At 36.5% G+C, this 13,657-nt stretch overlaps 1 protein-coding gene across 4 annotated transcripts; it reads right to left on the reverse strand.

Moving 5' to 3' along the window:
• Positions 1 to 4: 4 nt before the first annotated feature.
• flvcr2a (FLVCR choline and putative heme transporter 2a) lies at positions 5 to 13,414 on the reverse strand. 4 transcript variants are annotated; one of them, XM_032547777.1, is made up of 11 exons: positions 12,232 to 13,414; positions 9,293 to 9,434; positions 9,010 to 9,150; positions 8,526 to 8,593; positions 8,182 to 8,285; positions 6,118 to 6,228; positions 5,159 to 5,264; positions 4,944 to 5,055; positions 3,564 to 3,628; positions 2,338 to 2,445; positions 5 to 1,433 (listed from the first exon to the last, which is right to left on the reverse strand). In XM_032547777.1, exons 1-11 carry the CDS (start codon positions 12,769 to 12,771, stop codon positions 1,386 to 1,388), a joined length of 1,545 nt encoding a protein of 514 aa, XP_032403668.1. In that variant the 5' UTR covers positions 12,772 to 13,414; the 3' UTR covers positions 5 to 1,385. The 4 variants fall into 4 exon arrangements, with proteins under 4 accessions (XP_032403668.1, XP_032403667.1, XP_032403669.1 ...); XM_032547776.1 differs by having other exon boundaries at positions 5 to 1,436; positions 12,232 to 13,413; XM_032547778.1 differs by lacking the exon at positions 2,338 to 2,445 and having other exon boundaries at positions 5 to 1,436.
• Positions 13,415 to 13,657: the final 243 nt, after the last annotated feature.

Consider the following 13,657-nt stretch of genomic DNA (forward strand, 5'->3'; position numbering starts at 1 on the left):
ACTGTTACAGCAGCCCAGAAATATTTATTATCACCAATATAAATGTGCAACGTACAAAAGCCCTAAAAACTTGTAGTCAATGTTTGGCAGTGTTACAGTACATAGTTCTACAATGACTTTCTCACAGCTACAGAATGATCTGATTAAATGTGGAAATCATCTAATATTCCAACACAAAAAAATGGAATGTATGAATTTTCCACAAACATGGACAAAGGAAATAAAAGTCATTTCCACACTATTTGATATTCTATTTTCAGAAATTAGTACAAATTCATCAATCAATAAACCCATCAGTCCATTTATGTACCCACCATCCATTGATCAGTATCAATCCATTCCTCTCTACTCAATATTCATCCACCCATCTTTTCATTCATTCATTTCTCTTTCCATCATTCAACCGTCTATTCACCCAGCCAGGCTCCTTTATGCAGCCTAGTTTTTAAAGTTTCATAATGACAGTCCAACTGCTGTATAAAATGTCATACATTCAAGTTGAAATTCGACATTAATTTCTAGAAAAAAAAATTGTACCGGAAATCAGTGCCAACTCCGTTCACACAACCTTAAAATATTACATATACATGTTCTGTTCTGGAAAAAATATGCAGTGAAGACATTTGTGTGCAAAATGGCATATTTTCTTTTTTCATCCATTTTGTTTTGTGCCAAAATTCTTCATCTTCTAGATATTTTTAGAAAAACGATTCAGACATATTCTTGTAAAATGAGGAGAAAACTGACCTCTGTGAGTGTACTTTGATGCACGGCATCAATCAGTATTTATACTTGGCAGAATACCAACCAGGTGATCCTTTAATGGCAAACGGGTGATATATGAACCTTATTCAATGTAAAGAAAGGACGTCCCAGTTATGGTCTGCATTTAAGATCACTCTGACAAAACACAGAAGTCAATAGGTACCTTCACCAGAGTAAATACTTAAGTTCAGCACAAGTATCAGGAAACACTCAATATTACTCTTTAAATTAATATTATCAAAAAGTCATGAAAATCTGTTACTAAAAAACCCGTTGGAATGTTAACAGATTTGAGTCAGAAAATTAGAGGCTGTCTCAACTGCAAGTGTTGCATTTTCTGAAAGTGCATTTAAAACATGTATAAAGGTTGATTTAGAAATTGCATTTTAAATACTAATGTGATTTTTTGTTGCATCTCAGTACAGTAAAAAAAGGAGCAGCAGTTCTTATTACTAAAGAATCAAAGATGGACGTCCATCATGGTCACAGAGTCTCCATATACTCACTAGTCATAGCAGCATGTTGCATTGTAGTTATTTTGGCATGTTTACACATGCCGCCATGTCCCTTAAGACTTTGTTTCTTCTCTTTGGGGTTTGCTGAGGAGACATCATTTCACCTTAGAACTTCCTCTCTTTCAGGATACCTTCTTGAATATCAGTGGCCATCTTCTAGAAGAGACATGGGCAGACAATAAGCATTACTGCAACTTGGAGGACATTAATTAGTTACCATAACTATGCAGATTATACACAACTAGAACCTACATAAAAATCTGGGCATAGTGACTGATTCAGATCTGAACCTTCAGAGTCACATAAAGACATTTACAAAGCCAGCCTTCTACCAACTGAAGAATATTTTCAGGATTAAAAGACTACGGTCCCAGCATGACCTAGAGAAACTCATTTATCAATAGCCACATTGAGTACTGCAATAGTGCCTTTATATGTAGCTGACCCAGAATGCTGCTGCTTGCGTTCTCACTAAAACCAGGAAGATAGTGCACATCACCCTAGTTCTAACATCCTTACTCTGGCTCCCTGTAGCTCAGACAATAAACTTTAAAAATAAATTTGTTCGTTTATAAATCACTGAGCAGATCAAGACCAAAATACAAAACCTGTTACTCTATCAACCTTCCAGACCACTCAGGTCTTCTGGTTCAAGTTTACCAGTAACCAAAACCAAACATGGAGAAGCAGCATTCAGTTTTTATGGTAGAACAAACTTCCAAAAAACTGCAATACTGCTGAAATACAGTTTCTTTAAATCAAGGTTAAAAACTCTCCTTTTTAGCGTTGCCTTTGACTAATAAGTGGAACACTGATCAATATATTTGATATGCATTGATGACATTTGACAAAATGATACATTTGCTTGTTTTCAGAACTGGTGCTTTATCATGTAAAGCACTTTGAACTCCCTTGTTGATGAAATGTGATATACAAATAAACTTAGCACAAACTAATTCTGTTTGCATCAACAAGAATATAATCGGTTTAACGGCTACAGTTTGCCATAGTTTCATACCTTTGAGGTTTCAGGGAGTTTTTGTTCATGTGACCCTACCTTGTTGTCACATCCATATAGATTTTTGTGACGTTGTGAGGTAATGTCATGACTCCTGTTGCCTGCTGTGGCCCCGTAGTCTCGGACTGATGTCTTGGTCTCTGTAGGCTGTAATCATAGCTCCAGTATCAAAGATCTGGGGGACCCTTAGGGTCACCTTTATCCTTCACACCATATTACCTCCACCAGTGGTTCCAGAAACTCCTGCACACCCACCTACAGCAGCCTGTCAACTAGACCACCAAGCTCTTTGTACAGACTATAATAAGGAAACTGCAGCATACTTGAGATGAAACTTAATTTCTAGAATAATTTAGTTTTCAGGTATTTTTAGAAAGCCATTGACAAAAGAATCTGGTCTCAAGTTCAACAAGTATGCAGGAGTCCTGGTGTTTTAAGTGAAAGCTGTGTTTTTATTCAAATTTAAGCAAAACAAAAAACAAACAAGGAATCTAGCTTGTTTTAAAATGCAAGCTGCAGATGACAGCGAATTAATGTTAAACTTAACAGGGTTTTTTTTTTTTAAATGAAAAAATTCAAACAGCTGGATGCCAGTACATTTTGTTTCGAGAAAAAATATTTTGTATTACTCTTTTTTTGTTGTCTTTAGAATAACATGACAGTATAGTACCCCTGTAAAGTTTGTTTTAGTAATTGAACTCAAAGTAAAACCACCTATACAGATTCCCTATTCAAAATATATTTTGAGGGTTTATTCCCATTATGGCATATGGAAAATTTAACTGAAATGTTGTGACTTACACAATCATTGGGATGACATCTGTTCAGTTCAATAAAATGAACTGAACAGCTCAATTTACTGCAAATAAAATGAGTGGTCACAAAAATATCACAAAATACTAGATATTTTGCGATTTAATTTCTAAATCCCAACATATCTGAAAGCAGTCAGCTGCACCAATACTGAAAGCTTGGAAAGCAGTGCCATTTCTGAAGCAAAACATAACCATGTAACTTACAATAATCTCTTGTAAATTGTAAGCAGCAAGAAGGAGGCTTGTGTTTTTTGTTGAAGGCTTAGACATGGCAACACAAAAGTTTCTCCCCTGCAGCAAAGAAACCCCAGAAATCAACCAGCAGGATGTTGAAATGAGAAAAACTGGAGCCAAGCAGCCAGAAGAAACTGCAGAGACCAAGCCAGACTGGGACCTGACCTGGTGAAAGATCCCCATTTCAGACCTTAAGCACCTCACACAGATACTTACACTCAGTTGCTGCACCTCAGCCTGTTTATTGGTCTTCTGCCGCCGGAGATCAGATTTGATGAATCCTGTGAGAAATAGAGGCATTATACTGGTAGACTAAATGTTTAAAGTTGATGCAATTAAAAAGAGAAAAAAAGGTTATTTCTATATTCTAACAGGTAAACAAATGTGTCAAATAAATGTCTCTTGTGTGCTGCAACTTTATATTAGTGTGCAAAAACCCTGAACAAATTATATTAAGTGTGAAAAGAATTTTGTAACTTGACAACTGATTTTCAGTCAACGTTGAGCAAAACACGGATCCAACACCAAAAAGCTGGTGGTCTTCACAGAAAATAGTGAAAACAACTTTATCCAAGCTATTTCACAAATTAACTATGTATGAAAATATGAGGAACAAACGTATTGTGGAGGGAAAATTATTGTAAATTAACACCTGCTGGTCATGTTAAATTAAGTGCTTGTGAAAGAACCTGTACGAGTTACACACACACAAGGTTGGGAGTTGTTTTCCTGCAGCTACATGGGAACCAGACCGTTTCTCACATGTTTTGGATATTTATCCTTATTATAAAATCTATGTCTTGACTCAATGCTTCATTATTGATTGTCTTACAAGCTCTCTGTATTGTGCACACCATACAAAATAAACCTGATTGAGTGATTTTATCTTTTTTTTTTCCCACAACAATATTTATGGCAAAAACTGTCCAAGAGCAACTTTCACAAATTTGTTTTAAATTTATCCACCAGGGGGCAGCAAACATCCAAAGAAGATGACAGCTTTTGAACTTGCAGAAGTCTTCATTCCCTTTAACATTTTGTCATGTTACAGTTGCAGACTTTAATGTGTTTTGTTGGGTTTTTACACAACAAAGGACTGCATAACTGAAAAGTAGAAAGAATATGAGTTTTTAAAATGTTTCAAATAAGAAACATTATTTCTTATTAAACTCAGAGTGTGAAGAATGACACAAAGCACTAGTGACATGTTTTTGGAATTTGATTTTCTTATTTGGTTGGAATCCATACGCTTTTTCATTTTCATCTGTCCCCACAGGAGAAAAAGATCCATCTTCTTTGCCAAGTTTGTGTTTATCTTTATTTTAAAATCTAAAAATAGAACTGAAATAGTGGTTCTTTAAAAATAATCAATTTCATATAGTAGATATTTATCTGAAATTACAAGTTGTAAATTTTTTCAAAACATTGTGACATTTGCAGCTTTAAATGAGTTGGTTTTTTGTTTTTTTGGTTTGCTTAAGTAAAAATGTTTCTTTATGTTGTAAAGGTTTCAGACCCTGGTCTATAGCAATAAAATCCCAATAAAGAAATTGTAGTTTGTGGCTGCAAAGTGACATGTTGATGTTCGTGTCTCACCTGTCATTACTGTTCCTATTAGCAAAAAAATACACAGAAATACATTTCCAGGTAAAGTTCCCCATTTATCGATAATCTTTCCTTGTCCAATGGTGAAAACGATTCCAAATATCTGCAACAAGAATAACATAAAAAGTGTTTATGGCCCAAAAGTAAATGTATGTCATGTGTTTAGAATGAAAGTGTGCAGTTAATCAGTGCCACCAATAACCAACCTGAGCTGAAAAGTTGAGCAGACCCGATGAGGTTCCCTCCGATTCTGGGAAGGTGAGCTCCACTGCGAACTCAAATCCAAGAGGGAGATACCCAGTCATGAAGAAGCTGCAGAAATCAAAACAGAAACTGGAGCTCAAATTTAAAAAGTCAATTTCACAGTCTGCTCTGCTCTTCATTATGAGATTATGTAAAACTGCTTCACTGATGGAACAGTAGGGCAAGTTTTTTTAGAAATGAAAAGAATAGCTATGGAATCCAATAAGCTTAATAATCTTACCAAAAATAGCAATAATTGGATTTGGAATGAGAAAAATTTTCCTCTTGACGTAGTTTCACAGGAATACATGGGTAATGTTTTCACTAAATAAGTTTCAAACCAAAAATGCATCAGACACATCTAGAGTTTATGTCAAAGTGAGATCTTTTGTTGAGTGGTGGTTCTCAGGTGGCCCAGTCAAAGCCCAGACCTGAATCTGATGGAGAATGTGTTGCTGGACTTGGAAATGGCTGTTCACAGCTCATCCCAATGCAGCCTGAGAGAGCTTACAGAGCTTATATTACAGCGTAAAATTGCATCATCCAAATGTGTAGCCTGATTGAGGCCTATCCACACAAACTCTGGAGCCCAAGATCCATACACTAAATATTAACTTGAAGAGAGATAATTATGAAATTACTTATTTAATGTTACATATCTGCTATCTTATAGAAGTCAGTTTCAACTTTGACGGGGGGAATTTTTGTGTTTCTCAAATTAAATCCAATGTTATGTTCAAATATTTACTCAGTACGTACTTACTCTTTTCACCAAATATCAAGTAATTTTTTGGATTTCTACTCAAGTACAATTATATTGATGTACTGCTGCTCCTGCCCACATACTAATTGCCTTAATTAGTACTACTCAAATGTCCTTGAACATGTCACAGTATATCCACGGCTCAGTTCGTCTACTTACCCTAGAACTCCAGCGGTGATGAACACCACCCAGAGGTGCCCCAGGTTCAGGGTGAAGGTGTAAACCAGCATTCCAACCAGAGAGAGAATATACACCACCAGGGTGGTTTGTCTGCAGGGACCAGAGGAAGAAGTTTTAAACGATTTGTAATAAGTATACCAAACATCCACACCAACTGTAAGAACTCATGTTCAGATAACACTTATGAATCTGAAATACTTGAGTGGCTTTTTTTTCAGTCCTATCCAGGCTATTGCTGTTATGCACCTTTGTGTTTTTGAACACTTTCTTCTTCCACTTCCATTAAATATCTTTGATTCAGCACACCGAACTACCAGCTTCTTTAGCAGTGACCTGGTGCAGGGTGTCAGTGATGATCGTTTATGTGTAATAATTATTTATCCTTGTATAACATCCCAAATTTTTGGATTTGAAATATTTTGTCATAATTTTCTGAGCTCATGTTGGGTTTTCACTGACAGTAAGCCCTCAAATTCAATGTAACAGAAATAAAGCTGGAAATAAGCAAGCGTATGCAATGACTAGCAGTTTCATATTTTGCAATGAATTATCTAAAATTATAGACTATATAGAGCATTAGAAGCAATGGAAAAAACAATATGGGATGTTCATAAGGATGGATGATACTATGTTCAAGTACTAAGATGTTTAAGAATGTTTTTTAACAAAATATCTAAAATCTACATTTAAAGTGGCTTAAATATTTGACAAGCAAAAAAGATAATAAAAAAAGGTTCAAAACGTATAAAGTGTATCTTTAGATAAAATTAAAGACATCATTAACTTGGAATTTAGTTTTTAAATTTAGCTTGCAGTCCAAAAAATATATATACCTCTATTAATACTATTGCTACTATTAAAAACACTATTCTTGCCAAGCACTTTGCCAAGCACTTTCTGCAAAAAAACATGCTTACTTTGAGAACAGAGCCTCTTGCACAGTCATGCGTAAATTATGCTGCAAAACATTTTGTTGATATAGCAAAGTCCAGTGAATGTCTGACACAGTAAGACAGTGTGAGGGTCCAGTGTAAACCTGAGCCAAACTGCTTTGACAGCTATGCATTTACTGTGGCATGTGAGGAATCTGAGGATTTTAACCTGCCACAGTAGATTGTGTGCCTCATTACAAGAAGCACTAACAGGTGAAGACAAGGGAGATACTTACTTTGAGGAAAGCATTCATAATTCTTCCCAAAAATAACAATACTTTTTTTTTTTTTTTTTTAGCTTCAAGTGCCCCAAAAATAACCTTTTTTCAAGGTTGGATTTTAGCAAAAGCTGGACTCAAAAACATTCTTTTCACTGAACTCTGCAGACAAAGCATTTTTTACTTAAAAGTGTATAAAAACAGTCCTGCAGGATTCTTGTTGATGTCAATTCAACTTGAGCAACTAAATATTATTGGTTGCAAGTGTTTCTCAAACTAGACAAAAAAAAAGATCTTTCAGTAATTCAAATAAAAATGTAAAAACTGTAGACTTAGAGTCATATAGTGTGTTTATTTCTGCTATCTAGTGATTATGGCTAACAGTAAATGAACACCCAAAATTGAATGAATCAGAAATCAGAAGACTAGATTATGTGAAACTAATATATAATATAGTGACAGAATTTTCTTTCACAGAACTCAACAATGCAGTTATTGCCAAACCTTTAATACCATATTTTTACCTTCCAAATTTGGTTACAACACTCTGAACAACCAGTTCCTGACCTTTTGTGGTTGAACCTCATTCTGGAGAAGAGCAATGATTTTTCTTAAGTTAGCTCCAGATTTTGATTTTGTAGACATCAGATGTATTTGATTGTGTGAATATGTTTACTACTGGCAACTGAAATCCAGTTGTATAAGCCAGGCCATCACATCTTACCAACTGAACATGAAATTAAATAAAAGGCACTATGTAGGAGAAAACTCCGCCCAGTGGTTGATGTTCGTGCTAAATTAGTGCTTGGCTTCTCATTGATGTCTGGTAACATGGCTCACTTTTACCTTTACCAATATCAGGTTTCACAAACAGATTTAGAGGAGGATCTTACTTGTAGGTCTTGGTCTTGTCAAGCCAAAGGCCACAGATGAGAGATCCTGCCATTCCAGCAATGACAATGGTTAAACCGATCCTCCCAGCGTTCAACTCTTCACCCTGAAGTGAAACACCATAAACACTACTGATTCATGGGACACGGCCATTATTTTACCCAGACTCCTAAAATCCAGAAATGTTATCTTTGTGATGGTCAGCTGTCCTGAAGCTTTAAAGTTTGGTGGTAAAACGAATTGCACAAAAGCTTAAAACATGGAAAACGTCAACCAGTGCTAAGAAAGGACAAAGAAAGGTTCACAGAAGAGAAAATTTCCCTAGCAATAAAATAAAGGAACTTACAGGGTAGAGATCAATTATCATTCGGTTTAAAAGTGTGGAAATGGCGTAGAAACTGCCAACATTCAACCCTGCAAAAAAAAGAGAGAGACCTTTATTATTCTGAGATGATCAGCTGTAAAAACAGAATTACACATTAGCCTCAACTTAAAGAAAATGGCTGCCATTTTACATAAAATCTCTCAAATAATCTGAAACTCCAAGTTTATACATAAAAATGAAGTCCATGAAGGTGTGAAATCTAAGTTACCATTAACTGTACTGAAAGTCAATTCAACATTGTAGTGAATGTAGCCGTTCACTTCAGTATAGCATCAACATCCTACTAACCTCTGTTAGGAGGGTCATAAAAATAAACATTTCCAAAGTTTTCACACATTATGCTACTGCATTAAACAACATATATTGAAAGGTTTTACACATCTTCCCTGGGGTTTTCCATAAATGTGAAGGCAGTGTTCACACATTTTGAGCAAGAAGGACTAACCATAGCTGATTACAAGTAACATGAAGGCTTTGTTGCACAGCAGCCTCCAGATGGAGGCCATGTAAGAGTAATCACTGGAGCGGGAAATCCTGGCTTGAGCCTGGGACTGGGTTGGTGGGACCTCTGGTCTCTCCTGAAACACTACAAAACAAATAGTCGTGCAAATAATCAATCTCCTTAGCAATTGATCTTCAATTGCTGAGGAGATTGGTTTAGGAAAATTTATGTAAACAGAGCTACAACACAGAACCCATTAAATGCCCTTTTGGGGGAGTTTACATACCGATGACCACAAGTACAAAGATGAAGGTGGCCACACCAGCACTGATGTAGAACATGAATCTGATGTGATACGCCAACTCGTCTACATCCTTTACATTAGGAACAAGCATGGGTGGGACCAGAAACCCAATGGCAATACCCAACTGCAGAAAAAAAAGAAAAGGAAAATACCTTTTACAAGCAGATGTCAAATATCATTACAAAACCAGTAGAAAGTGCAGGTATAGATCTATTTAAAATTCACATTTTTCCTCAGTTTCCTGGTTTCTTTGAGCATTAAAGCCATCAGAAGAGTTGTTTCTATTTGGCATTTTTATATGTGGGGGGGAAAAAAATAAAGAAATTAAATAAAATTGATTTTGTGAAAAATTCCCTGAATGTTTGCAGGAATTAAAACGCACAATAAAACCTGGAAGCATAGGATTCAAGGACAGAGGGCAAAGCAAGTAAACATTAACAAAAATGTGTCTTTTTATTGTTACTAAAGGCCTAAATCACAAAACAACCAGAATGTTTGTCTAACACTGGTGAAAGAAGACGCTGAAATAAAAAAAGCTCACTCTTGACAATAGATTTGAGTCTTTTTTACATAGTAAAAACTTCTAAAGTTGTTTGATCAGAAAGCATAAATCTGTAACATGCGAAACTTTTCCAAGACCCATTCTTGCAGTCTTGCAGATAAGAGAAAAAGATAAGCTTTCAGGAAAAATACAAAAATGATTCTCTACTATAACCATAGTGAGTTATGCAGCTCGCTATGTGGACATATCCTGAATTTCAATTTCTGCTAATTTTGCCCAAATTGTGAGTGCATGTTGAGGAGCAGCTGTAAGTGGAAACCAAACATCATTCTCAGTCTTTTGTGCCGACAAGAGAAGAAACACACAGCCTAAAAGAGTCACTTTAAATACTGCAAGCTTTTCAGCATACGCTCATAAAATTAGCAAACAAAAGCAGCTCTCCACCTTGTGCCTCAGACTATATCCTGTAACATAAAGTTACCTCTTGATACAAATTCCAGGGAAATGTCAAAATCCTGTAAGCATAGTCATGCATCACCTGATGGCAAACAGACACCATGAGCAGACGCCTTTACCAAAGAAAGCCCTCAGGTAGTTAAACTATGTTGTGCATCATTTAATCAACAGTTTATGCAGTGCCTCATGTTACCAAGCACACATTTTTATGAAGCATTTCACTCAATCCCTTTGAAAACTCAGAAGCTGTGCAAGTTTCATCAAATAAGAAAGTGTAAAATAATGTTTACAAACATGAAATAGCTGCTTTAGGTTGTTTAGTATTAAAACTGTGTTGCCTCATTTAAAGTTGGACACTACTGTGAGCAAATTATTAAAGTACTGGGTTGAAATGGAGCAATGTTTTTGCAAACTGGCAATTTTCCTTTTTTTTTGGATTTTTAAATATGAGAAAATGTAAAAACTGTTATAAAACTACCAACTGATTGCATAAAAAAGGGAATTTTCTTCAGAAGCCGCATTGCACTGTCATTCAAATGTTAAATTAACAAGTTTCATCTGATTGAGTTTCCAATCTGAATGTCATTTCATCCTCGGCCCCTCAATTTTAGTGGTTAACCTGATACCACCACTAAAGAAGCTCAATATTTTTAAGTTACCATCTATGATTGTCACATAAACACTAATGTTTAAGTGATCTGAAATGTTTGCAAATGATTCTCAATTTGAAATATTCTACAATTACAACCAGCTTTGGAAGTGAAGTTTGATGCTCAATCATTTATGTGCTTCTGTTTTATGAGAGAAAAAAAATCTATTGCATCTCTACACAATGCAGAGTTGAACAAAAAAATAGAAATGAGTGTAGTTCTAGTCAGACTACCCTGTTTACGCCAACTATATTTAAAAATTGAAGCATACACACTCCTAATGCCATGTTTGTGTAATGTAAAATGCTAGTGTGATTATTTCAAGACTAAAAAAAAGAAAGCAGAAAGTGTGCACACCCTTAATCAATTTTACACCTCCGATTAGCCTGAGAATTTGATTAATCTGCAAAGATGTCTGAAATGTCCGTGTTAAATATTCCTGATTTTTCTAGATTTAACTGATATTTCAAAGGATCAGCATATCAGTCAGCAGAAGGGTACAAAGGACAGTTAAGACAGAGCAACAGTAAATCAGTAAATGGAGAAAATATGGGACTATGAAAAGCTGAATGTTCCTCAAATGATTAAGACAAGAAAATAGATCAGGCAGCCAAAAACTCAACAACAAAGCTGCAGGAATTTATAGTTGCATTCTTCACATGATAACAGAAGTCTGCTCTTTTAAAGAAAACATTCAGGCATGGCTACATTGTAGGGCATGTTGCTGTCTGAGAAATGTGCCACAACCACAGCAGAAATAAAAATACTGAAAATGACTGCATGAACAGCAGCAGCATCATAGTTGATGAAGTAAACTTTTTATCAGGGTTAATAAAATAAACTGGTTCAACTCAAAACATTAAGTGTTTAAAGAAAAAACACAGAGTTGTCCAGCATTACAGTGAATGAAAAAAAGCTGAAATTTTTGATTTTTTTTAAACCCAGTCAAAGGTTTACTTCAAACAGATTCCCATTTTCAACAACACCACAACAGAATAAAGGCACTGAAGATGACTGCATAATCACAGTGAATGAATGAAAAAAGTTGAAAATTTAGATTTTTTTTTAACTCAGAAATGTCTTTTTCTAGAATATTTCTGAGCTTAAATCTCAAAATGTATGATTTTTTTCAAGCAACTTTTCAACTTGTCCTTGTTTATTTTCTTAGAAAATTTCTGATCAATCTAAACATTTCTGAGGTGAAATGTACTCCCACCATCCTTATCTACAGTAACCCCAACACCCAGTCAGAGGTTTACTTCTAACAGTTTCCCCTTTTGCCCATGTTACCCCACGTTGCCCCATTAACTCACCTGATTCCCAAAAACTCCAATGGAGCAGGCGGTGGAAACCTCATTTGCCCCGAACCAGACTGAGGCCAGGTTGGAGGGGATCCCGAGGATAAAGACCTGAGCCAGGGCGCTGGCAGACTGTCCGAGCAGGGTCACCCAGAACAGGTCAGGTCGTGCGCTGGCCACCTTTATCCACGTCCCTGCGCAGTTGAGCGCGTTGGCCACCAGCGCAGTGCACCGCAGTCCATACTTCTCCAGCAGCCAGGTAACCGGGAATATGAAGGGGATGTACGCGAGCATGTAGATCATGGACAGCCAGTCTGCAGCGAAGCCGTCCACGTTGTAGAACTTCATGATGATGTTGCTGATGATTCCGTACTGGATCCACTGGTAAGCGTTGCTCAGGGAATAAGCGCTGAACAGGAGCACAATCACCCAGCGCCTCTTGTAGAGGTGCGTCGGGGGCGCCGAGCCGCACTCCCCGTTTGGGATGTCAGCCTGGATCCGAACATCTTTACCCAAATCCGGACTAGTCTCCTTGGTGTCCTGGTCGCCTTTCATGTCCTCCCGTGTAGAATGATACTCAACGCAAAACACCAATGAAATGAAGTTACTTTAAATCGAAATAAAACTGGTATCGCTTTCGAGACATCACGTGATTCTGGCCAACAAAATGTTCCAACAAAACCAGGAAGTTCTGTGGCTAAATCAGCAAAAGGGGAATTGATCAGAAGTCAGGTTGTTTTCCACGGGACCGACCTGCCAACCAAGAGTTGAATCAATACTGAGGATTTCTCAGAAAATCCATTTCACTCCTCCCAGCTGCTGAGATAAGGAGGACAATGAAGCAGAGAGCCACGCAGTGTCATGCTTTGTTTTTGTGAAGTCTTTCATGCTGGTTTTAGCCTTGTACTGTTAATCTTGTTTACCTATTCTTAAAGTAAGTACATGTCCCCAAAGTTTTCCGTTCCTCTGACAGCTGTCGCCAGTCAGTCAATTACATTCAGCTGGTTTCCATCTCATTTCGCTCATGTGCTTACTGGTTTCTTCAGTTCCGTTGTTAGATTTTCCACCACTAGTGGGTTTGTGTTTGAGCTTATTCAACCCTGAAGCTTTTCTTTTTTCATCATCCTGCCTGTACATATAGAAGACCAAACATGCCACAATCCAGTAACTTGGTTTCATTAAAAAATTGGTTTGTGATCATTTAAATAAATCTATATATTAACGTGGTTTTAAAATGTGTAAATGTGTTAAATACACAATTTAGTAATTAAATGTGAAATATTAATTTTCATAGACAGTAAAATCCCATATTAAGGATAACAATAAACCAAATCGTTTTCTGTAGTGGCGATTGCTTGTCAAACCAAACATCCAATAAAAGTTCCATCAGCCACTATGAGGTACTGGGGTCAAGATTCTTCACGCAGGCAAAAGAAGTTTA

The sequence above is a fragment of the Xiphophorus hellerii genome, chromosome 19, assembly GCF_003331165.1.
Source record: "Xiphophorus hellerii strain 12219 chromosome 19, Xiphophorus_hellerii-4.1, whole genome shotgun sequence".
Classification (NCBI taxonomy): domain Eukaryota; kingdom Metazoa; phylum Chordata; class Actinopteri; order Cyprinodontiformes; family Poeciliidae; genus Xiphophorus; species Xiphophorus hellerii.